General features: G+C 33.8%; 1 protein-coding gene across 1 annotated transcript; it reads left to right on the top strand.

The window, feature by feature from the left end:
* Positions 1–204: 204 nt before the first annotated feature.
* LOC146996978 (hexokinase-4-like) lies at positions 205–25,673 on the top strand. The gene is made up of 4 exons (XM_085817950.1): positions 205–326; positions 15,420–15,594; positions 18,282–18,424; positions 25,352–25,673. The coding sequence occupies exons 1-4, from the start codon at positions 249–251 to the stop codon at positions 25,457–25,459; spliced, it is 504 nt and encodes a 167-aa protein (XP_085674076.1). The 5' UTR covers positions 205–248; the 3' UTR covers positions 25,460–25,673.
* The last annotated feature ends 1,785 nt before the right edge of the window (positions 25,674–27,458 follow it).

Raw genomic sequence — 27,458 nt, 5'->3', positions numbered from 1 at the left:
AAATTATAAGCAAGGGTTAATTAAATGCTTTGTCTGAATTTTAAAATTAACTAGAATTCTTTGGTAGCACTGAATGAATATCAATTTTAAGACACACTTTATGTTATGCACGTACTACAGATTGAATATTTTAAAGAAAGATGCGATCATTCAGTATTAATATCAATGTACTTTTAAAATTATTATCGATCATTTAGAGCACGGGTCGTCTCAAAGATTTTTAGTTGTTGTCCAGTTATTCAAGATTCATGGCCTCATATGGTATTTCCAGTCTTGCCGATTCTAATCTTGATTTAAATTTGAAAGACAGTTTTAAAGCACAAAAAGTAAGTTTTGTGTATCAAAATAAATTTTTAGTTTAGTAGTCAATAATTAGTACTTGAATATGAAATCTGAGGTTTAAAATTTGAGTACCAAATAGTCATTTCTGTATTTCTTAAGTTATTATTTTATAGAGTTTCTCACTCTTATTCTGGTAAAGTAAATGCCGAAGAATCAAATTCAATTGTTAATCAAATTATCGCTTAGTTCAAATAACAGAGGTCGTAAACTCAAGTAGGGTTAATTACCCTTTTATTTCACTCAAAAATAAGATGAACACTCGGCCGCTTTCTTCGTGCCTAACTTGGCCTCTGCTTGAGTTTAAACTCAAAAATAAGAAATAATAACTAACTACGTCTAACTATGATATTTAGTCGAAGCTAACACAATTCCAGGTGCTACTTTGGTAGACGGTTGCACGGATTTTTGGTGATTTACGTTGGCACAATTGTTGGCGCGGTTTTACAATCGTCAGCATCTTGAAAAACGCTGTTTTTACGTATTTTATGCACAGTAAAGTATTTGAAACTTAAAAAAAAATAAATATCGTTAAAAATAATAGATTAATTTTTTGTTGAAAATGTCGTTTTTTAAGATGGCAGGCAAATGTAAATAAATACATTTACAATGAGTATAAAATACTAAAGTAAGGTTAAATTATTACTTTCATATAGCAAAGAAATAGAATAAAAACACCGCTATAAAAACATTGCGCCAACGTTTAATTTGATTAAAATATTACTTAAATTGAATATCGATTTAAAAACATCATACCAACGTTTAAAAGAATTAAAATATTATACTTAAATTCAAATCCTTTAAAATAAGTTTTATAGGATATAATTATTTAACATTAAAACATATGTGGCAATAAATATCTCGGCAATTTTTGAAAACAGTGTATTAATTTTTTAATAAAAATTGAAGCATACAATTATAAAGTAAAAGAAAAATATGTACTTACATTTTTTTTGAGTATTTAACCTGTCGTATATTGATCAGTAGCATAAAAAATCGGAATCATAATTTAGATATCAATGAAAAAAATTTGAAAAATGCAATCTAAGAAATTCGAAGAGATGAATAATAAAATTTAAAATGGCGCTGTAATTTACAAATATTCAGTAACCAATCAGGAAGCTGATTACAGCTCGTTAATGCAAAAATATTCTGTAACCAATCAGGGAGCTGATTACATCACGAATAGAATTAAATTATTTAAATAATCATACATAATAAAATCATTTTTAAAAAATGCAAAATTAAATTGTATTTTAATATTTAACAGCCATAAATAATGTCTAAAACATTAGATTAAATTTATAGATATTAAAACTAATTATTTTTAAAGTAAAGTGACGTCATTCATTACATCACATGGACCTTATAAGAGATAGACTCACCCAGTGGTCGGGGCGTGCGTCACCTACATGTCGGCAAGAAAGAGTAGGGACGATCTGGTTTACTTTAACACTGAAACCTATGGCGTTTGTATCACATAACTCTTTTTAATTATTAAATGTGATACATTGTATAGTGATGAGATTATGAAAGCCACAGTTTTTTCCAAATAGGATTTAATATATCTCATTAAAGCACTTTTTAGTGCATTTCGCGCATTTTTTTCACGCGTAATTCTTGTACAAACATCTTTACTTTGGTAAAACGGTAAAAACTCTAAGCACAAAATTTATGAACTTAATTTTGCGTAAAAATAAAGTAAAATTAAATAAGATTGATAGTACATGATGCTTTGAAATAAATAAGGTAAAATTAAACAAGATCTGTTAATTTTTTTTTAAATTTGATGAACATTTTCAGGCAGTGACTTTCCAAACTATAATAACATTACAAAACGATCATATTTATTTGATTATATGATCATTAAATTATTAACATTAAAGTGGATTAGTTATTTTAATAATTCATAATATTCGGAGCATAAAATTTTCTGAGCGTGATGAAGGGGAAAAAAGAAGGTAAAATAAAATCTAGAAGCACTCAGATTTTATATTACGCCCAAAAGGAACTTTTTTTTTAAAGTTTTGTATGTTACCTATACTTATTGAATATCATGTTCTTCGCCGGTAAACCACATACATTTGAAAACAGCATATCTTTAGAATTTCCGCACTGAAGATAAAGCTCTTATTTTCCGTACAGTGCTCGCTCTGAACTCGTTGAGTTTGTTAATAAAAATTTCGTTAAAATTTTACAAAATATGAAATAGATTAGAATAAATTCGAAATTCCCAGATGCCCATGTTTGGGTGGAGGATTACATTATTCAAAATTTGATGGCTCTAGATACTGTCGTTTTGGTCACAGTGCGAGAAACATACATGTATTCATGCAGATTCTTCATTATTTAATTTCTTTACAAATGATACAGGACGATAATATTTGGTAACAACAATTTGCAAAGAGACACGGACACTTATAGTAAAACAGCGCAAAATGCCGCTTTGGGCTAATAAATTAAATTAACAGTAAATAAAAAAAAAATCTTATGCAGAACTAAAAATAAATTTTAAAAATAATCACTATAAAATACAAGCAAAATTAAATATTACGGTTAAATACAATTTTAATATTAGAATTAAAAGTATGTAGGGTTTATATTTATTTTAACTAACATTTATTTTAAGTTTAAACTACGTTTCCTGTCAAGCCTTACTTTTCCCTGGAACTGCCAATGCCAGAGTATGTAAATTTTAGTAGAACGCGCAAGGATTCAAATTATCAGCGGAAGTATTCTGATTTAAATAGAAAGGAAACGAGTTCGAGGTGTGATATTCTTACTTCACGAGCGCGGAGGTAGTTGGCCAGAAATTGAAGAACCCCGCGTTTCGGCCTGTGTGCTTGCCTGGAAGTTAATCGTTCAAGTGATCTTCATGTTTGCTGAATTAGCAGCGGTATTGTAAAACGCGGTGAGTTAGTCACTTTTAGAGAGCCTCGTAATTAGAGTCTTGTCTTTAGTTTCTTTTCAGGTTATTATTTTTATTTGACCGCCGAGTGGGCGCAGTTTGTGAGCGTCAAGAGCACGCACTTGTAATTTATTACGTTGAATAAAAAGGGACTTAAACCCTTAACAAGACTCTATCTTTTATCCAGTTTTCACAGTCACCTCTTGGTTGCGTGCAAGTTGGAGGCGCGCAACGCTACATTGGCGCCCGAACACTTATCGAACTGAAATGGCCGAAAATTGGATGGAAGCCGCTGGACAACACCAAGAAATGACAAGCCAATTGGAAGGATTTGGATACCTGGTCCAGACTTTGAGAGCGTCAATCAAGCCAAACGTCCATTTCGACGGAAAAAATTCGGTGGCGGTATTTCTAGAAGGTCTAGAAAACCACTTTCAGCTCTACCCTGTTCCTGAAAGACAAAAAGTTGCCATCGCCACATCCGCACTAAGAGAACAGGCCGCGCTATGGTGGAAAAATATAGGCAAATTTTTATTAGGGGAATTTGGAAGCCAGACATATAGATTTGAAAATTTCAAAAAATCGTTAGTAAAGGCCTTCTCTATAGTGAAAGATAGAGCACGGCTGGAAGCCGAACTATATAGTTTCTATCAACGGGATATAGAAGAATTGACGGACTTTATTCTACGAAAAATTAAGCTGACGGATATGCTGTATGGGAAGAAACCCGATGCGGAAATTATTGAAACAATCTTACCAAGATTGTTACCCGCTGTTCAAGACTACTTTGAAATTAGAAACCCAAGCACATTGCAGGAGCTCTTCGAATTGGCGGTGAAGTTTCAAAATCGCAGAATAGCGGAAAAAACTAGAGGGGCAACGTATTCTCAAAGTACCCGAAGGAAATCTTCAAATGAGGAAACCAGAAATGGAAATCGCTCTTATGGGGAAAAGAGCTATCAAGCTAACTCATCGAAACTCGAAGGTCAAGACCCAAAAAGAAAATTCGAAAATAAACATCCGCGTACCCAGAAGGCACAGATTGAAAGGAAAGCTTTAAACGAGTAGAGGGGCCTGTGAAAGGGAGGGTCCAGACCCCGGAAGTTTTAAAAAATCCCTCAAATAGACATTTAAATACGGTCATCGTAAAAAACTCACAGCTACCAATTATACAAGTCCTGGTTGGCGATGTACCAGTAGAAGCCCTCATCGATACAGGAGCAGAAGGAAATTTTATGAGTGAAAATTTCTTCAAAAAGAATTTTTATAGGGTACGATTATTTAAAACCAAAAATACGGAAATTATAGCAGCGCAAGGAAAAACATGTCACTGCATCGGGAAATTATCATTAAACATACAGGTAAAAGAGGAAAGCCTCAAAGTATTAATTTTTGTAGTGAAAAATCTGCAAAATTCTCTTATTTTAGGTATGGAGTTTTTAAGGGCCGCGAGAGCCAAATTGAATTTTCAAGATAGTTCCGTGGTGTTGGAGATGGACCAGAGGGTGGTGGAACCTGTGGAGACACCGCAAGTGGACCTTAGCCATCTGAATGACCATGAAAGGCAAGCAATACAGCAAGTGGTGAGTAAATTTTCTAACTTGTTTTCAGAAAAACCAGGAAATTGTCAAATAGTCACGCATAAGATTCAATTAAATGCCGAAAAACCTTGTAGGACTAAACCTTATCGGTACAACAAACAAAAAGACGTAATCATCGAAGAACATATTCAAGAGATGTTAAAGAATAAAATAATAACGCCCATAAATAGTGAGTACGCGAGTCCAGTCGTACTATGTAGGAAAAAGAACGAGTTTCCTCCTTCGGATAAAAGGGCTTGGAGGTTTGCTATTGATTACAGAAAACTAAATAGTATTACTAAATTTCCAGTTTACCCTTTGCCGGTTATAGACGAGATCATTAGACAGATCAAATCGACAAGATACATGTCTACTTTGGACTTAACGTCTGGCCACTATCAAATAGCTATGAGACCCGAAGACATACATAAAACCGCGTTTATAACAAAATCGGGCACTTATGCATTTTTACGCATGCCCTTTGGGTTGTGTGGGGCCCCATCAACATTCCAGAGAGCTATGGACATTGTTCTAAAGCCTGTCCTAGGAAAATCAACTTTAATTTATCTAGATGATATAATTATAACGAGTAGTACGTTGGAACAACACATTAATGATCTAGAACAAGTTTTTAAATTATTAAAAGAGGCCGGTCTTACAATTAACGCCTCAAAATGCAAGTTCGCAACTAAAGAACTTAAATATCTCGGTTATAAAATTTCGCAAAAGGGTATAGAAACGCAAGATTCAAAAATAAAAGCTATCAAGAATTTCCCACCGCCCAACACCGCCAAGAAACTTTCTTCTTTCCTTGGGTTATGTTCTTACTATCGATCTTTCATAAAAGATTTCGCTAATATTGTTGAACCACTCTTAGTAATCAAAAGAAAAAGGGGTAAATTTACGTGGACAGCGGAAGCAACCACAGCATTTGAAAGATTAAAAGAAGCGCTCATTAATGCCCCTGTTTTAAAATTCCCGGAGGGGGACGAAAACCTGGAAATTGCAGCAGATGCGTCAGACTATGCGGTGGGTGTGATTTTTATGCAAAATAACTATCCTCTGGCATTTTTTAGTAAAACATTGAATCAGACACAAAGGAATTATACTGCTACAGAAAGAGAAACATTAGCCGTATTAATGACTGTACACAAATTTCGAGTTTATTTCGGCAAAGCGCCAGTAACAGTCTTTTCGGATCATGCGGCTGTTGGTAGACTTTACTCGGGGAAAAACCTAACGCCCAGGTTAATAAGATGGGCTTTAAAACTCCAAGAATATAATATCAGAATAAAATATAAACCGGGTAAGGAAAACAATGTAGCTGACGCACTTTCTCGTATAAAACTGGACGATGAAGGAAATGAACTTAAATGCGCTGTGTTGACTTCAAAAATTTTAGATTCTAGAGATACGATTATTACTGAACTGAAAGCTGATCCTGAATTTGGAAATATCTATGCATATTTGAAAGACCCCGAAAGCTTTGAGCACACAGATATCGATGCGATAAGAAATAGAGCAGAAAACTATGAAATAATAGATAATTTATTATTTTATACGAAAACAACAAACGAAAATCTTGAGTATAAACCAGTCATCCCAGCCTCGCTTCGATTAAGCATTTTGAAGGAATTACACGACGCAAAAACAGCAGGCCATTTAGGGGTCAGAAAGACTTTAAAAAGGGTACGCGAGGTGGTATATTTCCCGCAATTATACAAAATAGTAACGGCGTATGTCAGGTCCTGCAATCAATGTCAGTTAATAAATGATATTAATTACAGCCCGGCTGGGTACTTAAATAGCATTCGCGCTACATTTCCGAATGAAATTTTAGGCATAGATCTTCTTGGTCCCTTCCCCCAGAGCGAGTTAAATAAAAATCGTTTTCTTTTAGTAATAGTAGATCATTTTTCAAAATGGACAGAAATTGTTCCACTTAAACGCTCGTCAGCCAAAACAGTCGCAGATGCATTCTTACACAGATACATTTTAAAATACGGTGCACCGATAAAAGTCATTAGCGATAACGGAAAACAATTCATTAGTCAATATTTGAAAACATATGCAGTGGACTTGGCATACGCCATATCAAAATGGTTCCGTATAGACCACAGGCAAACATAGCAGAAAGAGTGAATAAAAACATAGTAAAAATAATTCGCAGTTACGTGAGCACACATCACAAGCGCTGGGATGGCTACATAAATGAATTAGCTTATGCTTTAAGAACGGCAAATCATTATACTACGGGAAAAACCCCAGCAGAATTATTTTTAGGCCGAAAATTAATTACGCCTTTAGATAAATTATTCTTTGTGCAACAAAGAGAGCAAGAGTTTAAACAAAAAGATGTGCAAAAGCTGATTGATCAGGCGCTTAAAAGCTCGGATACGGCAAGAAATAAGCAGAAAGTATATTATGATAGAAAACGCCGTGAAGCAGATTTTAGAGTTGGGGATAAAGTATTGAAGCGGAAATTTTCTTTATCAAGTGCCCCAGACAATTTTACGGCAAAGCTAGCTCCAAAATTTGAAGGTCCCTATGTAATTCAGGAAATCAAAGGAGTAGTATTATATCTTAAGAACGAAAGAGGGGAGATCTGTAAAGCAAGTCCCAACCAGGTGAAAAAATACTATAATCCAAATGATTTTGAAATCCTTAAAAGTTTCTTGCAGGATTCAAGTCTAAACGAAGTAGAAGGTCCAGAAATAACAACAACTATTCCAACACCCAAGAAGCAGAGAACTGAAGAGAGACCTAGCCCTTCTACAACCCGGACGTCGGTATCAAAAAGAAAAAATAACTTTCAAACTCCAGAGTTTAAGAAAAATAAGAATACAGATGCACCGCGTAAAGAAACCGTGGTAAAGAGCAAAACACCACCTACAACGGATCGCAGGAGAAATTATACATCAAGGAGAACGCGCACACGGCCACAGAGTCAGGTGCCAGCAAGGCCGCCGTTCCGGAAACTGAAACGGTAACAGGAGGAACAAAAATATCAGGAACAGAAGAAATTCAAGAAGGACTCCAGACCGGAGGACGTCAAGACCAGCCGTCCCATGGAAAAACGGAAATGCCAACAACCAGACGATTACTCCGCCAAGAGGCCAGCATGCAGAGGACGCAAAAGAAAAACTCATGTGGACGACACTCGGAGGTCAGTAAGGAGAAGATTGACGTCCATGAAACCGATAACTTGGGAACAATATTGCCACAAAAGAATGACGGAGTTTCAAGCATCGAAAACTCAAAGATAAGTTAAAATCTTCTAAATTTTTTTTTTTTTTCCTCTTTTGTTCCGAAATGTTATGTATAAGTACGAAGTTCTATGTTTTGACGAAAGTCAATATGTCTCGGTTGAGACTTAGTTTTGTTTTACTTTATTTAGCTAAGGCAAAAGTATTATTTTCTTTAAGTATAAAAGCTAAGAGCAAGCATTTTCTGTTGGTCGAAAGACTAATTCTGTTATGTTAAGGCCAAAATTTGGCCGAAGATAAAAATAACTTCGTATTCTTGTATTAATAAGAATTTTAGTTTCAGTGCCGCCAGCTTGGCGAAGAATGAGTAAAGTAAAAATTTATTTCTCTTATTCATTGTATGGTAAATTGTAAAAATTATATGTATTAAAATTTTGTAAATGTACGTAAATACTTGAATGTTATGTAAAAGTAGAATTTAGTCTAGAAGCATAAAATTTTAGATGCTAAAAGTGAATGCTTAAAAGCAATGAATTCGAATTTAAGTATTAAACTGTAGATAAAGTCATGCTTTAGAGCGAAAGCCTGCATGTTTAAAGATGAATGAGGGGGAAGTTAGAATGAATGTGTTTTGTAGGGTTCTCCACCTACACTTGAATTTTTAAGAATGTTAAAGTAGCTCATCGAGTTGTAGAATGTCGAGTAAGGTGTGTCTATTTGGTCGTTGAATTCTAACAAATCATGGTGGTTAGGGGAAGTGTTGTAAGACTAAAACACGAATATTCGCGTTTGACACCACACATGGTGGAGAGCCAGGGTAAAGTTAAATTAATGCTTGAAAAATTGAATGAATGTGCATTAAGCAATAACTAAGAAAAACGAATCGTTTAAAAAGAAAAATTTATTGTGTCAAGAAAGTGTAAATTATAATGTATTTAGAAAGATACTGATACTTATTCCTTCCAGATGGTGGAAGGAAAGACCAAGATTGATTGATGAAGTCCAGGAAAAGTTGCTGTAAGAAGAGAGAGTTATAACTATCAACAGAATTTTAGTATACAATTTGTTACATAAGATTTTTTTTTTTTTTTTTTTTTTTTTTTTTTTTTTTTGTGTAAACGAGGTTTTCGACAGTTAGTTCAGAGTTAGAGAAACTTACAACAGGTCGTTTGTAGGACCTGCTTCCAAGTTTTCCAAATTCTGGCAGCGGCAAATGTAGGGTTTATATTTATTTTAACTAACATTTATTTTAAGTTTAAACTACCTTTCCTGTCAAGCCTTCCTTTTCCCTGGAACTGCCAATGCCAGAGTATGTAAATTTTAGTAGAACGCGCAAAGATTCAAATTATCAGCGGAAATATTCTGATTTAAATAGAAAGGAAACGAGTTCGAGGTGTGATATTCTTACTTCACGAGCGCGGAGGTAGTTGGCCAGAAATTGAAGAACCCCGCGTTTCGGCCTGTGTGCTTGCCTGGAAGTTAATCGTTCAAATGATCTTCAAGTTTGCTGAATTAGCAGCGGTACTGTAAAACGCGGTGAGTTAGTTACTTTTAGAGAGCCTCGTAGTTAGAGTCTTGTCTTTAGTTTCTTTTCAGGTTATTATTTTTATTTGACCGCCGAGTGGGCGCAGTTTGTGAGCGTCAAGAGCACGCACTTGTAATTTATTACGTTGAATAAAAAGGGACTTAAACCCTTAACAAGACTCTGTCTTTTATCTAGTTTTCACAGTCACCTCTTGGTTGCGTGCAAGTTGGAGGCGCGCAACGCTACAAGTATAAAAATTTTTAAGGAGTCAAAAGTGTTTATCACTATGATGTATTATGAAATATAATTGCAGCACAATTTAGAATTTTAAACAAAACTTTCAAAAATTCGTTTTTAAATATTTTAGTAAATTTTACTTAGTTACACCAATAAAAAGCATAAAAATCGCAAGAGAAAATTGCTTGTTTGAAATTTTCTATTAGTTCATATTTAAAATATTATTTTCTAAAAGAAGTAGTTACAAATTTCCTTACAGCATAGGAAAAGCTAAAAAAATATCCAGCCCTGAAAGCATGCAATAGCTTTATAATTATTTGGAATGTTAATTATGCTTGATAAATATGCTAAATTTTTAACAATCAATCTCAATTTCAAAAATAAAAATATGTAAAAATTCTAATTTGTGTAATGAGGCGCTACAACCAGCTTTTCCTTGACAATAATACATGCTGCAATAGGCAACCAATGTTAAATTTCTGCAAGTCATCCCTACTCCTCCGGATCTGATCAAGGTGACAGCTGGCAACGCCTCAGACGAGGGAGAAAACCCGTCTGGGTTAGTCTGTTTCTTATAAGGTCCATGTTACATCATCCACAACATAAAATTCTATAAAATATCATAAACAATAAAATTTTTATTTCAAATAAAAATGCAAAATTAAATTGGTTTTTATTAGATTACGGCAAAGCACTCGAGAGCTATCTGCCTTAAGGGAGGGATGCCTTCGTGGAGGCCTTTATAAGGGAAACTGGCTCGTATACACGTTACACATGAGGAAAATCACGAAAACGTCCATGCAACCAGCCCGTTCGTAGGATTCGAACCTCGGACCGAACTACCAGTGATCAGCGACGTTACCGCTCGGCCGCTGGTCGGCCCAAAATTGAATTGATTTTTAATATTTAGAAGCCATAAATAATATTTAAAACACTGAATTTATGCATAATAAAACGCATTATTTTTTTAATAAAATGACAACAAAGTATCGGTTATAATAAATAACTTGTCTAGCAATGGGTTTACCATAAGTCGTGTCGCCAAAATCCGTGCAACCGTCTACCAAAGTAGCACGCAATTAATTCAACGTAGTTGGCCCTTAGTTTTAAACTAGCCGGCAAACTATCAAAAGACACGTAATATACAGCCGAGCGTATCAGCAGTTAGAGAGACTTAGCTCAAGGAGCAGCCCAGGATTCCTAGCTCTCTCTCTTTACGAAGTAAGTTGAACTTTCTTTTAATACCAATTTTTACTTATTTGCATTCAAAGCGATTCTAAAAACTCATTCTGCTAGGGAGTTGTAAGTTGAAACGAAGAACGATAGGAAAGGTTAACCAAATTAAAATATCTGTTATAAAATTAAAATATACCTTACAAGGTAATGATATTAAATAATAATAATAGTACATTAAGTGAGGAAATAACAAACACTAAAGCTCTTCAGACACCGAAATCTGAAGGTGCACCTATATTAGCAACACATTCACTACCTCTAAGAAACTAAAGTTGTAACTGGAGCTCGAAACCAAGCGCTGGTGTATAAAACATTGAAGATTCTAAAACGAACATTCAAAAATAAATTATGTTAAACTGTATGGTTAAAATTACGGCAGAAAATTTTTAGGTAAAATTAAGTCAAATTAAATTATCTAGATGGTCAGTTATAGTAAAAAATATACATTACGTTTTCCAATTAAATGAACTGAAAGTGATAAGGAAATATCTGAATACGCAGACAATTATGAAGGCTGAAATGCTGTCTAGACTAAAGTGACCACACGTCCCGATTTTGGCGGGACAGTCCCGCTTTTGGGAGGACTGTCCCGCGTCCCGCCAATTTTTAAAAATGTCCCGCTTTTTATTGGGTGGCCTTAAAAAAGGAAATTTTATGGGAATATGTGTAAAAATCTCTTTAATATATTGGTAACCATTTTTCGAAAAATAATATTTGTGAAAATGATCTTTTTGATGAGCTGTCATTGGTAAAAAGATACGTTACTGATGAAAAAAATTAAATGTTGGTTGTCTGCAAATATGGAAACATACAAAAACGGAACGGAGTTACTCCTTCATTTTAAACAGAATAATATTCCCTATGAAAATATTTTGAAAATTGTACAACACGCGCTTTCCCTTCCAGGAACAAATGCAGCAACAGAGCGTGTTTTTTCTAGCATCAATAAAATATGGACAATTGAAAAAAAAAAAACATTAATTGAACATTAAAAAACTTTAAAATCTGTATAAGCGTAAATTATAATTTGACCAATTCATGTGCGAAATTTCACAGCATTTTAATAAATGATCCGAATCTATTGCAAGGTATTCACTCAGATATAAAATATGAGCGTGAAAGAAAATCATAATTTTTTTAAATAAAATTTTTAATTAATTAAAAAAACATAATATTCAAATTATTGTTTTTTTACAAATATTTTTATAGTTACCAATAGTTAATAATAAATATGGCACTTCAAACTTTTGAAATTAAGCCCTGAATAAAGGTCATGTATATAGTCAGAAAATATAAGAAATAAATTGGACATTAATGAAAAGAAAGGTCTATGTAAAATGAATAAAACAATAAAATTACTGAAGTTAAGTGTTAAGATAACGGAAAATAAGTAAGTTTTTATGAATGCGATAATGAAATGTGCAAGGCTTGCCTGCACAATGAACAAAAAGTATAAGAAATAAGTTATAATTAAGAGTATATAAGAAACTAGAAAAAATGCAAAGGAACGGAAAAAATTTAAAAAAAAAAAAAAAAAAAAAAAAATTACATCTACAATTTTTTTTAAAAAAAGTAAAGGTCATGCGGATGAGCATTGAATGTCGGAAATAAGTGCGGAAATCTCTGAGGTTTCCATATGGATATAGAATCATGGAGTATCTTGGAATTCGAAGAAAAACACAAAGCCTCAAAATTCTATAATTTAAATTTATTTAAAAGTATTTATATAAGCTTCCACTGAAAAATAGATAAGAGAGATAATCTCTTTTCAAATTGCGGAGCTTAACTGCAATCCACCTATGGGTCTGCACTGCTTGTGAGTCTGAGACTCTGACGTAGAACTCTTTGTTTCATACTACTGTTTTATTGAAAAAGCCATTTCATACGGTCATTTTCTTCAGCTCAGCAACAGAAAATTGATCTTTTTTATTACAGCCATTTAAATATATCAACACCTGATCAAGTCTTATCACGTTTTCTGCTTATCATGAGCTGTTGTTTGAACAATTTTCTTCATTTTTTCTCCTTTCCGCAATATGCTGTGCTCTCCCCAAAAAATTTGAAAGTCTTCAGATTTTAAATTATGCACAAAGGGGCGTTTTTTTAATGTTTGCGTGCCACATTTTTTTATATCATATTCTTCGCACTTAAACCATAAAATTAAATTCAACGGCAATATCGCAAAATAATTCTTAACTGAGCATATCTTTAGAATTTCCAATACACAGTCTCGCGCGCTTAGATGCACGCGAATTAACTATCTTAGATAAAAATGTTCCCCCCCCCCGTTTGCAGTGTTGTCATTGCTCGCTTTGAAATCGTTGAGTTTGTTCATCAGAAATTCGTTAAAGTGTTACAAAATAGGAAATAGATAATAAAACAAATTTCAAATTCGGGCTTACAGATGCCCATATGCAGCGGAAGATAACGATATTCAAAATTGGATGGCTCAACGTACCGTTGTTTTATCACAATGCGAGAAACATACATACATTTATGCAGATTCTTCATTATTTAATTTCTTTAAATACAACACAGAGTTCTAATAAATAAATATAACACAGGGTGGCAACAATTTGAAAAGTGAACCGTCATTTACAATGAGCCAACGCAAAATGTCAAAACGAAATCAATAGCTATTCTGGGCTAACGTCTTTGGGGAGAAAAAAAAAAAAAAAAACTTTAAGTTTAAATTTCTTTTTTAACTTCAAATTTCTTTTTTTTTTTTTTTCGCCAAGTGACATTGCCATTTACAGTGTAATGGATCTATGAGTTGGTTGATTTTCTTTCATTTTCTTCGTTTTACACACGTTTGAACAGGATGCAGTTTCGAGGGCATTTTTTCATTCTTACTTTCAGCTAAAGGCCTTTTTCCCTTTAAAATTCAATATATTAAAAATCATTTTCCTTGAAATACAATAACTACTATTTTTATACGAGTATTTTCCTTCGGAAAGTGCATTTATGTAATTTTTGAACCGTCTATCAATTTTAGGAACCATTTTCAAAATAAATCTCTTTTCCTGCGTTCCAAACAAACAACAGTAGAGATTAGATTGAAACAAAACCGTAGCAGATGATTTTACATTGAAAATGCAATATCTTTATCTCAAAATACCAAGGAGAAAATTTAAATGGAAATTTATTTCCGTAAAGTGCGAAGAACCAACTGTATTTTCATATCATTTATCAAAATATCTACTATAATATTCCACTTTATTTAGAGTCATATAGTTGAATCAATACAGTGTGGAAAACACTGCTGGAAAAACAGTCCAAATTATCAAATCAGCCCTGGCTGGCTTTAAATACTCCACGTTTACTATACGTTCTTTCCCCTTTTCGCGAATTATTGCCCTCAGTGCGCTGTTTTCCTGTTCGCCACATCAAAAGCAATTTCTCAAGAGCTCCAATTTCTCAATGTCTCTTCTTTTTGTTTCGTAACAGATTTAATCCCATTCGCATCATCACCAATTTATTAGCATCTTAATTTTACAAGCGGTAGCCAGTTTTTAACGATTTCTTTCTTTACCTTCATGGTGATCCGATTTTACCTGACTTCTTTGCTTAATTTTTCTCATTAACGTTCTTAAAACTTATTGATGAATTTATAAAACATTTACCCCCCAAAACACAAAATTACAGGGAAATTCAGAGTTATAGCGCTGGTTATTTTACTGAAAGTAGCTATCTACTGAATGTTTACGTGGTTTACGCAGACTGTTCACTGAATGAACTCTTTCTTGTTACCAACATTCGCCAAAAATAAAAAAAAGATGAAATCCTTACTTGAATATACTATTCACAGCCGTAGCTAAGGTTTTTATCGCCCGGAGAAAACTGAAAGTTTTGCTCCCCTTTCTGTGTGCCAGTGGAAGAATGGAAACATTTCATTCTAAAATTTCGTTAAATCAATTTGGTGCCACCTGGATGCTACACCCTGGAACAGCTATTCCCCTTTGCCCCACTCTAACGAAGGAATATGTATTGTACATAGACGTTCTCTTTGCCCTAGCTACAGCTACGCCACTGATACTATCCCTGTTGCTATAGTGACAACCACCACCTAGAAGATGTCGCCAAGGGTAGTTCTTATGGTACGGCTGTAGCATTGTCTCAAAAGAAGGAACTGTAGCATATGGACGGAATGTGGCACTGTTTCAAAAGAAGTAAACTAGGATATAGAATGCCATCGTAGTTCATAGAAATCAAGTCATATTCCAAAAAAGATGTAATACACCTAAAAACTTTTTTGCATCTGAACAGTATATATACCAAGTTTGACTTATAAGTAAAGCGGACCTATACTGAGGTACTACTGTACAAAGTTATTAAATTTAATTATTATACGTATACACGTGAATATATTTTATAAATTCTTCTTTCAGGTAACTGAATACATGCGGCAATTCATTTTTACAGATGTATCTATCAATGCTATCAAAAGACTTTTCCAAAGAGAATTGGATGATGGTCTCAGAAAGTCAGATGGATCTGAACCACAAGAACAGTCGGAAATGACTATGAAAATTACATTTTTTACAGAAATTTTTAACGGCACAGGTGAGCTTGTTTCCAAATTCATATAAATCGTATATTAGTATGAAGTGCGATAATGAGGCATATGATTGCTCGTATATTGATTCCGTACGCCAGACCTCCTTATTCAAACTGTATTTTAAAGATGTGTCATTTTCCAACAACGAAGATAATAGTATAGCTTGAAACCATTTTGATTTAGTTACATTTTATTTTACAGCAAGATCTGCCCAATTATAATTAAAGTTGTTCCTGTATTTGCAATGCTGTGGGCATTAAATTACGCAGAACGCCTCTGTAATCCTCGTGAGATGTTCTCGTTTGAGCAAATTACTATTAAAATTTATATTACTTTTTATAAACTGAAATTAATTAATACAAAATATTTCTAAATTAGGATTAAAATATTCTATACAAGTTTAAAATAATAATAATAAAAAAATTACTTCTCTTAGCGTGATATTTAAGCACACTGGATATTATTACATTTTTGTACTACCATCCGTGGGATTATGACTGAACGCCTTTAAGTCATAAACGCACCTAATCATTGCAACGATACCGTTTGTGTTTTGCAAGTCGATTGGCTAATTTAGTCGAAGCGTACATACGGCTGGCATTAGCTGCATGCATCAGCTACAGATACAGAACACTTTGTTGTTGGTTTTGCAAACAGCTGGCCACTTGCCAATTGATGCATTCATCGGTAATGGCTAATACTCATCAGTCATCCAAAGATCTTCCAAACCTCTTTCCTTGGCACTAACCCTCTCGAGAACTTTTGACTGGCCAGTATTTTTAAGCACCAATGACACGCAGACACTATATACTTGTACTTACAAACATCCAAGCCTTGTTTCGAGCCTGGACCGAGTTTTGAACCGAGTTTTGTTAGCTAATCAGGGCGATTGATATAGAACATGAAATTACGTATTTAAAACGAGCTGTTAAAAAATACACTTGTCAAAAGTAAAATCTCTGTACCAAAAAGAACTGCACATAGCCACGTTGAATGTTTAGGACAAGCAGAAGTGTGGAATGTATTAAACGATTCAAAGAGAGATATAAAGCATGTTAACAATACATTTTGTTTACTTAGCATCTAGTGTAGCTTTCACAGGCAGCAATACAGGTTCTAAACGACAAAGCATATAGCAAATGAGTTAAAAAATGGTTGCCTGTGGTATATGTTGCTAAGCTGTATCATCAACGGCAAGTAAATTGGTCAGGGTAGTTTGCATTATTCTCCAGTTCATCTACATTCAAAGAGGTCCAATATTTGTCCTATGGAAGCTAGACCCAACGAGGCTGATGGTCAAAAAAGAATGTCTTCAGCAAATTGCCAATTGATGTGATGAGAGTTTAATGTGTTAAATGACATACTGCTAGGCATTTTGTTTTTCTGAAAAGTCGTGGTGGATGTTACTTGCACCACTAGCAGAATCTCAAATTCGACAATCCATGTTATAGATTAGTTTGCTGATAAATATTAATGTATTACGCTAGTATCTGTATGTCTAACGCCATAACTATGCGAAATTATTCTTCATGTTAAAGATTTTTTGTGGTAACAGTGATATAATTTAATTTACGGCAAAAATTTCTGTTTTTGAAAGACAAAAAAATTTAAATAGTGAAATTAATAATACTTTCGTCGATCGGTTAAAAAAAGATAAGCTATGATCATGAAGTTTGCACATTCATAACATTGGTAAGCAAGCGTAAACCAGCATGTATATAAAATTAAGATTCCTTTTATTGTATATGATTTTACTTTTTCTCGGGAAAAAGCAGTTTTTAAATGAAATCATCTACTGTTAAAGATTATAGCCATCCCCTCCAAACAAAACAAAACAAAAACACACACACTGAAGGGGGGAAAAAAATGATATTTTATATTACGCTCAAAAGGAGCTTTTATTTAAAAAAAAAAAAAAAAAAAAAAAAAACCTTTTGTGTGTTACATTTATTTATTAAATAACATATTCTTTGCACTTAAACCATAAAATTCTATTCAACAGCAATATCGCAATATAATTTAAAAAGAGCATACCTTTAGAATTTCCGATACAGTATCGCGCACTGGAGATAAAAATGTTCTTTTTTCCCCTACAGTGTTGCCATTGCTCGCTTTGAAATCGTTGAGCTTGCGAATCAAAAATTCGTTAAAGTTTTACAAAATATCAAATAGATAATAAAACAAATTCCAGATTTGGGGGTTCCATATGCCTATATTTGGTTGGAGGATTACGTTATTCAAAATTTGATGGCTCTATGTACCGTTGTTTTATCACACTGCGAGAAACATACATTTATGCAGATTTTTCATAATTTTATTTAGTGCTTTGCCGTAATTAAATACACCACACCATAATTTTATTTCTTTAAATATAATACATGGCGAAAATGCTTGGTGCAATAATTTGAAAAGTGATACAGCCTTTTAAAGTTTTGAGCGCAAAATGTCAAAATGAAATTAATAGCCCTTCTGGGCTAACGCCTTTATGCTGCTAGTATAAATTACAGAAACAATATGATGCCATTTAACAAACACATTCATCCACTATTACTTACTCGAATAATTTTAATTTTAGGCATTACTCCAGATAGTTATAGTATTTTAACATGTTAAAAAAATTTGTTTAAATTAGAATTATATAATTTTAAGTTTAGATTTTTTCATTTGTTCACAATTAATTTTTCCTTTTCAGAGAGCGGGGATTTCGTTGTAATTGATTTAAATAGCCAACATCTCATTCTACTTTTAGCAAGAGTAAACCCTGGATTTCCAGTGAAGACTGTTAGCCAATACTTCTGGGTTAATGAAAATATTCGACGCTCTCCTTATATTATGGTAATTTTCAATATCTAAAGTCCGTAAATTCCGTAAATTCAATTAAGGAAGAAATGAAACAATTCCTGTTCTAAGATAAAGGTAGAATTTTAAAATGAAACATTTTTATTTTCTTTAAATGGCTCAAAAACGCAGCTAAAATCGTAACGTGTATGAAATACCTTACTTAGAAAATAAAATATTAAAGATTAAAATATCCTAGCTAAAACAGAGTTCCTCGTAATCTAGAATACCGAAGAGCTATGCAGCGACTATTCTCTGAGTTCTTGTAGCCTTAGTAATCGGTCCAAAGAAGGGTTAAATCAAAGAATGTCTATGTACATACATATTCTTTGGGTTAAATTACCCTTTTTCATTCCAACTCAAAATGAATGTACAGATGACCTATCTCGGGCTTTAACTCAAAACAGAAAATATAAACTAATTCTAATATTAAATAAAGTTAATCAGCAGAAGATGCAAGGAATCAACTCGCGGAGTTGGCTCTTATTTAAAGATCACCAGTGTATACTAGTATACTAACGTAGAAGTACGGCCGTAGAATATCAAGCTTAAACTAATAGCAACAATGTGGCCTAAAGGCAGAACACGCTCTCCAACTGTAATCACAGATCATCATTCGTGTAAAAGGCATGCGGCCTGTTGAGGCCTTTACCAGTCTATATTTCTCAATCTCCTAATGGCATAAAGATGAGAAAAAATCCGAACAAGCGGAAAGTCTTAAAGCACTGGGTGCGGATCTCATAAGAGAAAGAAGTACGACGCCATCTGTTGACTACAATAATCTTCAGTATTACTACTAAGAACATATACAGTCAAATGTCGTTAATCCGGACTCGTCGGGAGTTCGGCGATTCTGGATTATCGATTTTTCCGGATTATAGATCATCAGTTTAAATCTGGTAAGATGGCATGCAGAAATTACAAAATTAAAAATATGAAACCGTAATTTATGAAATAAAGAACAATTATGATCTAAAGGGTATCAAAATTTACAAAAAGAAAAAGCTTAATATTTATTTGTTTACTTTATTAAACATTTCCTTCAATGTAAGTTGCTTCGTTTCATGTGATAATACTTTCTCTTTAATTCTGTTAAACAGACATAATTTCTTGTTTAGTTACAAAGTTCCGCTGTTCAAGTCCTATAATTGCTGTGTTGAGAATACAGACTAATTTCTCAATCGAAATGTTTTCGTTTTCAATAACCTCTGGGTCACTTTCTTCACTATCGGAAGCGAATTATAATGACGAGGAACTTGATTTAAATCATATCAAAGACGGAGTACATCGAGATGAAATACTACACTTAGTAAGGAATTATAAGCCAAATAAAATAAAAGCATCTGCCATGAAGATAAGGATAGTGCTGACAGATCAACTTCCAATTCGCGGCGTGAAATTGATAAACAGATTTCGGATTTCAAAACATACTTTCGCTTTGTAGATACAAATTACATATTAGTAAATATATATCGGAAATTCTATTTGACATAATCGAAAGTTCAAGCTTACTTTTATGAAATTGCTCTAACAGTCTACAAAAAAAATAATAAGATCCAATTTGAAGATTAAGGAACAACGCAATCTGCAACATTAACTGAATTAGATAATTTTAGCTTAGCGTATAACACCGTTCCACATTAAACACGCATGCGCACAAACATATTCGCAGCAGTAAAGGTCTTACGCGCTCTCGTAAACGCCTGTGAACGCGACGCATGCGCAGAAAGTTTGTAGCTTTGAGGTCCGGATTATAGATCATTCCAGATTATGGGTGTCCGAATTAACGACTTTTGACTGTAGTGAATTTGAGTTTTAGAAAGCAGTGCCTCCTTTTACTCTGTATCACGTGAAGAACATCAGTAAAACAAAAAGACGAAAGTAAAAATCAGGTGGCCGTCATCAGTCGACGAAAAAGGTGAGTGTCTGGTCGAAGGTCCAAATCAGTGAACTGAAGAATGTAGTATAAGTAAAAAATGTTAAGGATGGAGAATGTCAGATGGATATTTGTGCTTTTCTCTGGGAAATAGAGATCATCTAAGAGAGATGATGCAGTTGTTAGGATGAGTGAGAACTGAATAGAAGAAATTTCTGGCAAGTTTTTTAATATAATCTTGAATTGTATCTACTTTGAGATCACGGTGGATATACAAATTTAGAATGAACCATGGGGCGTTCATGTTCTCTCTGAGTGCTTTGTTTTGAAGAACTTGGATGTGTTGAAGGTGAGTTTTGGCAGCGTGGCCCCAGACAGGGGTCTAGCATAGAGTAATGCTGGTCGAAGTATAGATTTATATAAGAGGAGTTTATTAGGAACAGACATATGATTTCTTCTTCCAAGAAGTGGGCGCATAGTTGCAAGCGTGATATTGATTTTTTTCACAGTTTCCCTGAAATGTTTCTGAAAAGTCCATTTTTTTTAATCAAGAATGACTCCTGGATATTTAACTTCGTCAACCCAGTCAATTTCTTCGTCAAACAGAAGAGATCTAGGCGGAGTGAAATTTGTTTGGCCTTTGCGAAAAATTATTGCTTTTGATTTTTCAGTATTAACTGTAAACCTCCAAAGAGCCAATTTTTTTTTTAGATGATTGAGGTAATGTTGAAGAAGAAGCTGGACATCAGTAACAGTAGAAGCTTGGGTCATTATTGCAGTATCATCAGCGAAAAGAGCAATGGTAATTTGTGGGTCCTTAGGAATATTGTAAATGTAAATGTTATATAAATATGGAGAAAGTAAGTATAGATCCTTGAGGCACTCGAGCGAATTTTTCTAGTGGAAGAAACAGCAATTTTCACTGCAAAAATTCTGTCTTGGAGATAGGAAGCAATAAGTCTAAGACAATGATCAGAGAAGTTTAACTTGATAAGTTATCTTCAGTAACGGCTTATCTTTGGAGTGACGTTCATGTGCCGCCATCTGATGCCATGGGATAAAAGACAAATTCTATTTGGCATAAATACAGTGAAGATCATAAAAATAAGTCGCAAAAAGAGAAACAATTTTGTACAGGTATACTTGCGTAAACAATTCTACCGAGACTCGAACTGGTCATGGAAAGTTTCCAATTGTTTGTCTTATCTACTGCGCCATAGAGTTGTCGCATACAGAATATAATACAGTACACTCCCGATTATCCGCGGATTTGGGTGGCGCGGCCGCCGCGGATAACAAAAATCTCGGATAATCCGAAAAAATCTAAAAACGGGTATTGCAAAAGAGAAAACAGTCATTTCAACTTTGAAAAATCGTTTTATGTACAATAAAACGTAAAATAAACGGCAGGAAATGTTTAACTAACGCTTAATATTTTAATACATCACTCAAAACTAACCTAAAATGCATTTTGTTAATGAAAACAGAAAAATGCTTTGTACTTACGAGAGGCGTCAAGGATACACAGAAAAATTAATACATATGTACTGTTTTAATACTGTAATGTATTATGTAATTACAAAAGCATAACCGTAAAACTACACCTTTTTGGCAAAATCAGTCATTTGTGTTTGCTTCTTGCTTTGGAAGCATTTTCTCTTGATCCGAGATTGCATTTTTCGTAGCATAAGTTTCTCGGCCAACTCCGCGTCGTCTTGTTCTTCCAAATAGCTCAGCAGTCCGTCGACTTGTTGCAAAGCTGCTCCGTGAGTCTTTCGCATCTGCACAGTGGGCTCGTCTTCGCCTTAACTTCGCTGTCCTTCATTATCGGTCTCTCCCCTTGCCTTCTTCACAATTTCGTCATCTCAAGCGTTCGAAGCCAGGTTCGTTGACGTCACACTCCAATCACTCGTTAATGTTTTCAGCATCGACGTTCTCACCACCCGGAACTATTTTCACCATATCGGCAAGAGTCGCCGTGGGCGTGTCTACATCTTCATTCACTTCTTCAAAGGGGTTAGGTTGTTGTTGACTTCAACATTAGGCATGATTTTATGAGGGCTGACCGAGTTCCATATGCATATCGAGTTTTGTTTCACCGAGTTCCATATGCAGATGCAATATCGTAGATGCTGTTCAAGATTCTGTAGTGTTTCCAAAACTCTTTCAGATCATAACCTTCTTCAATTTTGGTCATTAGCAGCTTGGTTCGGTATTGAATTAGCGCAGTAACGTTTGGGGAGAGAAACTTTGCAAAAATTTGCCCATCAGAAGACTTTAGCACGCTTGTTGATGGGTGAGAAGGTGCACAGCTTTTTCAGGCATGTTTTTCGATATTTAAGATGTTTATGCACTTGAAGAACAAAGATTTTTTTCGAACCATTCTTAAAAAATGTTTTGGTTCAATCTTTTTTTTTTTTTTTTTTTTTTTTTTTTTTTTTTTTTTTTTTTTTGTTAAAGTAATTAACGGGCAAATTTTCTATTTTTGTGCCTTTGAAATATATCTGTTTTTTTTTTTTTTTTTTTTTTTTTTTTTTGACTTTCCAATGACAAGTCTAAGTTTATGTCCACCGGTAGCGTTACTGCAAGACATGATAGTGATCCTTTCCTTGCTGCTTTTATGACCCGCCGCTTTACTTTCACTTGCTAAAGTGCGAGTGGGAAGACATTTCCACAAAAGTCCCGATTCGTCGGAATTTTAAATTTGTTCAAAAGATAGCTCTTCTTTTAAAACAAATTCTTCAAATTCATGATGGAAATCGTCGGCTACTTGTTGGTCACCACAAAGTTTCTCCCCATGAAGTCCAATTTCTCGAATTCCAAGATTAAGACACTGCAAGGGTGGAGTAAGAAATCACTTACTCATCATAGGGGAAGGTTCCGAGAAGGCCTGGTGGGATATTTTTGCTATAAATAAGCACGATGTTAGCAAATTTAACGTTTCGCTCAGTTTTGTGACCATTTTTATTTTCTTTGCTTTATGCTTGTAAAAAAAAATAATAATAATAATTAAAAAAATATGTGCGGCAGGCGCGGATAATCAGCCCGCAGATAATCGGGAGTCTACTGTGCAATATATACAAATACAGTTCACAAAACCTGCTATATCAGTTACAAAAATCTTCTTTGCAAGGTACGAAATAAAAACTTGGTTAAATATGAATAAAATATAAAACTTGTTTAAATAAAGTAAATGAAAAATATTAGATAATATAAACAAGCCCTACCATTTAGAATTATGATGGATAGAGCGAGGTCTTTTGTGATTTTGCTCTATGACGTAGTCATAACTGCCTAATTTCTTAATGATTTCCTTGTTGTGTTTATCACATTTGAGGAAGAATTTATGCGAGAATTTTAGAATTTCTGAGTCTGTAGGTTTAATCCTAAGGTCATTAGGCAGAGTGGGATTTCTTACGAACCAGAGAGCATTGGCTATGATTCTCAAGGCTTTATTTTGTATTCTTTGAATTTTCAATCTGTTCGTACCAGCAGTATCCGCCCTCCAACTGAAATGACCCAGACTTAAATACTCGTTTCTACCTCACTTTCATAAATCGTAATTCTGAAAGCTCATTATCTCAAGAAACTTAGGTGGGAATTTAGAATGTATAGGAAAGGTTTGTTTCAAAGTAAAAGTAACTATTAAAAAATAATATAAAACCCTACACTTTTATCCGAGAAATCACAACATTGACTGAAAGTGCGATGATTATATATGCAGCTTTGTGCTACGTATCTATGCCAGCTCACTGTATTTTTGCTATAATTTTAAATAACAGCTAAAAGATTATTGAAAATGCATGGATAAATTTGCACTTAATATTTCCGCATTTATTTTCTAAGCATCAATATTATAAAAGTTTATTCAACAGTTTTGTATAACTTTATAAAACATTGCTTTAAATATACACATCTATGCTATTTTACTCTTTTTTTTTAATATAAAAGTTAAACGTTAAATTATACGCATATTCGAATGGAATTCTTTATAATTTGTAAAATTCGATCTGCCAAATAGATATAATAAGCTTTCAGCGATTTCATTGTTAATGAAATAGAACTATTTATATCAATAAAAGATGGCAAATTGTAATGACTTTTTTATTTGAAATGAGAGTTGTAAACGCTGTGGAAGTGATTTTTTAATAATTCCATGAGAATTGTTATTAATTTAATGTCAAACAAGTAGCAAACAGGACTAAGCAACTCCATTATTTGTACTATTTTTTTATCATTCAGGGCTTTGTTCTGTGAAACAGTATACAACAATTTTTAGTTAAAATATAGTAACATTATTTCATTAAAACGGTGTAAATCTTGCTCCCATGTCGAAAGCCTGTATTTGTCATTCAATTGAAGGGTTTGAAATTTAATAGAATGCTTGATAGCTGCTACATTTCTTTTTCATATAATTTTATATAGAATATAAAATTATATATATTTATATAAAATAATTTATATAATAGGCAATTATTCTATATAAATATATCTAAATCTGTAGGATGTCTCACAGATTAAATTCCTCTTTTCTACTCTCATTCAATAAGCAAATGTTGAATAATAATACAAGTACTTGTATTTTTGCGTTGCTTCATTCTCCCCCCCCCCTCCTTAAAAGTGAAAATCTCCATTGAATTAGTTTCGCAAACTGAAATAGGTAGTAATGTATGTCTCTCAAATAACTGAAAGGAGATAAAGCACGGGATACCTGTATATATACTATATTTATCATAATTATAACATCAACAAAAAAAGAATGGTAATTTTTTTTAATTTATAATTTTTAAGTGCATATTCTTGTCATTTTGCTTTTTGTAACAAACACTACTCTCTTTGAATAAGTCCTTAAATTGAACTTTTATTCTATTTCAAATCGAAAGAGTCTTTTTCTTTCTTTCTTTTTTCCCTCTCTCTCTCTCTCTCTCTTTTTTTTTTTTTTTTTTTTTTTTTTTTTTTTTTTTTTAAGACAGAGAAAGAGAGAAGGGGGGATTTAGGGAATGTGATATTAAAAATACACACATTTAGATGCTTATATTCTTTTTCAGATTTTCGAGTTTTTATGTGATTGCATCCTGAAATTTTTTACCCAATATGATTTACTGCAGAAAACGCAGACTGTAGGTAAGTATTTTTTTTCACATCGAATAGATTAAACATACGAGGGAGGACTGGTAAATAATTTCTCGTTTTTCTTTTCCTTCCAAAAAAAATTAACTAGACGCACAACATTCAAACACAGCGAATAAGTTTGATATTCAGTATTTTTTTTAATTTTTAAAAAGAATATATTAGCCCAAAGGGACAATCTGCCCGAAAGGGCGATTTTCCCTTTTGGGCTATTATCCTATTTTGGCATTTTGCGTTGGTTCACTCGCCGTTTATAGTTTATAGTAAAACGCCGTTTGTAGTACTTCTCAAATTGTTGCCACCAAACATTAAAGCCCTGCATTATATTTAAAGAAATTAAATAATGAAGAATCTGCATGAATGTACGTATGTTTCTCGCACTGTAAAAAAACAATGGTATCTAGACACATCAAATTTTGAATAACGTAATCCTCCATCAGAATATGGGCATCTGGAAGCTCAAATTTGGAATTTCTTTTATTATCTATTTCATATTTTGTAAAACATTAAAGAAATTTTAATTAACAAACTCAACGATTTCAAAGCGAGCAACGGCAACACTGTACGGGGGAAAAAAAAAATTATCTCTAGCGCGCGAGATTGTGTATCGGAAATTCTAAAGACATGTTCTTTTTAAATCATTTTGTGATATTGCTGTTGAATTGAATTTTATGGTTTAAGTACGAAAAACATGATATTGAATAAAGGTAACACAGAAAACGTTAAAAAAAAAAAGATCCTTTGGGCGTAATTAAAAAAATCTGAATGCTTTCAGATTTATTTATTTCTTTATTTATATTCCTTTCAGGATTTTGCTCTGATTTGCCATCGGTTCAATTCGGCATCGACCAAGCGACATTGCATTACTTCACACTCAGTGCATCTGAATTTCCTCTCAACTGTTATGACATACGGAGGTGTTTTGAAATCGTCTTACTGAAAGAACGTTACAAAGTATGACAAATTTTAAAACACTTGCTTTTTTTTAGTTATATTGTCATTGTAACAGGTGACGAATTAAGCGTATGGGGCGGTGGTGCGCTAGAGGGGCGACTCCATTGCAGACACTGGTGTTTTATTTAGATTTCGCATTATCTGCATATGCAACTAAAAACATTTATTAGAAATCTATGAGAACCTGTACCAACAAATATAACAACAATTTGTAATAAATATTAAATGTATTCGAAGAAATTATTTAGAATACAAGTACAGTTGTTATCCACATTATGTGAGGATTTTGCTAGCCATCAGAGTCTGTCTATTCAAGAGTTTTAAAGCATTCTGAATACTTGCTTAAAGCCCGTTTCCACTATTGCGAATGCGTATGCGGTTCGCCAATCAGCGAGCGAATTCACTTTGATTGACATCTGCAATCCGGTCGATGTGCGGATGAAGTTCAACAATGTTCTATCCGTATCCGTACAAGTATTGCCAATACATCGCGCGAAGCGCGACGTTTCCGGCTCATGATAAAAGGCCCAGAGGGCACATGACAGTAGTAGAGTCCGAGCGGGTAAATTAAAAGTTAGAGGCGAGAGAGAAAGGGGGTGACCATGCATCCCAGGCCAAGACAAGGCGAAAAAGCGAACAAATGGAAAAAGATCGGACAGAGCGGTGAGAAAGTGAAGCTGAACTGCAACAATGTTCAACTTCTATCCCTATGATCGGAGATCATCATTCGTTAAGTGGTGTTTCACCCGAAGGCCTTTACCACTACATGCTTATTAATCTTCTAAGGACCTGCAAAAGTTCGTTAAATTCCATAAAATGGAAGAGTCGTGCACTTGTAATAAAAGTGCAAAGTCTTCAGTAGCGAAGAAGTTGATCAAATCCCTATGTCTGCGGAAGCATTGGAGGCACGTGGTAAAAAAGAAGCAATCAGGTGCTGTCACCAAAAGCTAATGGCGGCAGAAGTAGCGATGAACGCTGGATCAGGGAAAGAATTAACAAATCCGGCATTAAACATTTTTTTCTTTTGAAATAGGTAAAAACTAATAACGTTATTTATAAATTAAATTTGAT

This window comes from Stegodyphus dumicola, chromosome 6, assembly GCF_044657685.1.
Source record: "Stegodyphus dumicola isolate Sdum_Otavi_A_Nest chromosome 6, ASM4465768v1".
Lineage (NCBI taxonomy): Eukaryota > Metazoa > Arthropoda > Arachnida > Araneae > Eresidae > Stegodyphus > Stegodyphus dumicola.
Note: the sequence above shows the minus strand (reverse complement) of the source record. Positions and strands in the feature narration are given on the sequence as shown.

What these genes read in the sequence shown, in the direction of transcription:
- LOC146996978 (XM_085817950.1), top strand. Translation starts at nt 249, where the DNA reads ATGGCCTCATATGGTATTTCCAGTCTTGCCGATTCTAATCTTGATTTA. An exon ending in AGAAATTTTTAACGGCACAG is followed by an intron (nt 15,595 to 18,281) that starts GTGAGCTTGTTT and finishes TTTCCTTTTCAG; the next exon opens with AGAGCGGGGATTTCGTTGTA. An exon ending in GACGCTCTCCTTATATTATG is followed by an intron (nt 18,425 to 25,351) that starts GTAATTTTCAAT and finishes ATTCTTTTTCAG; the next exon opens with ATTTTCGAGTTTTTATGTGA.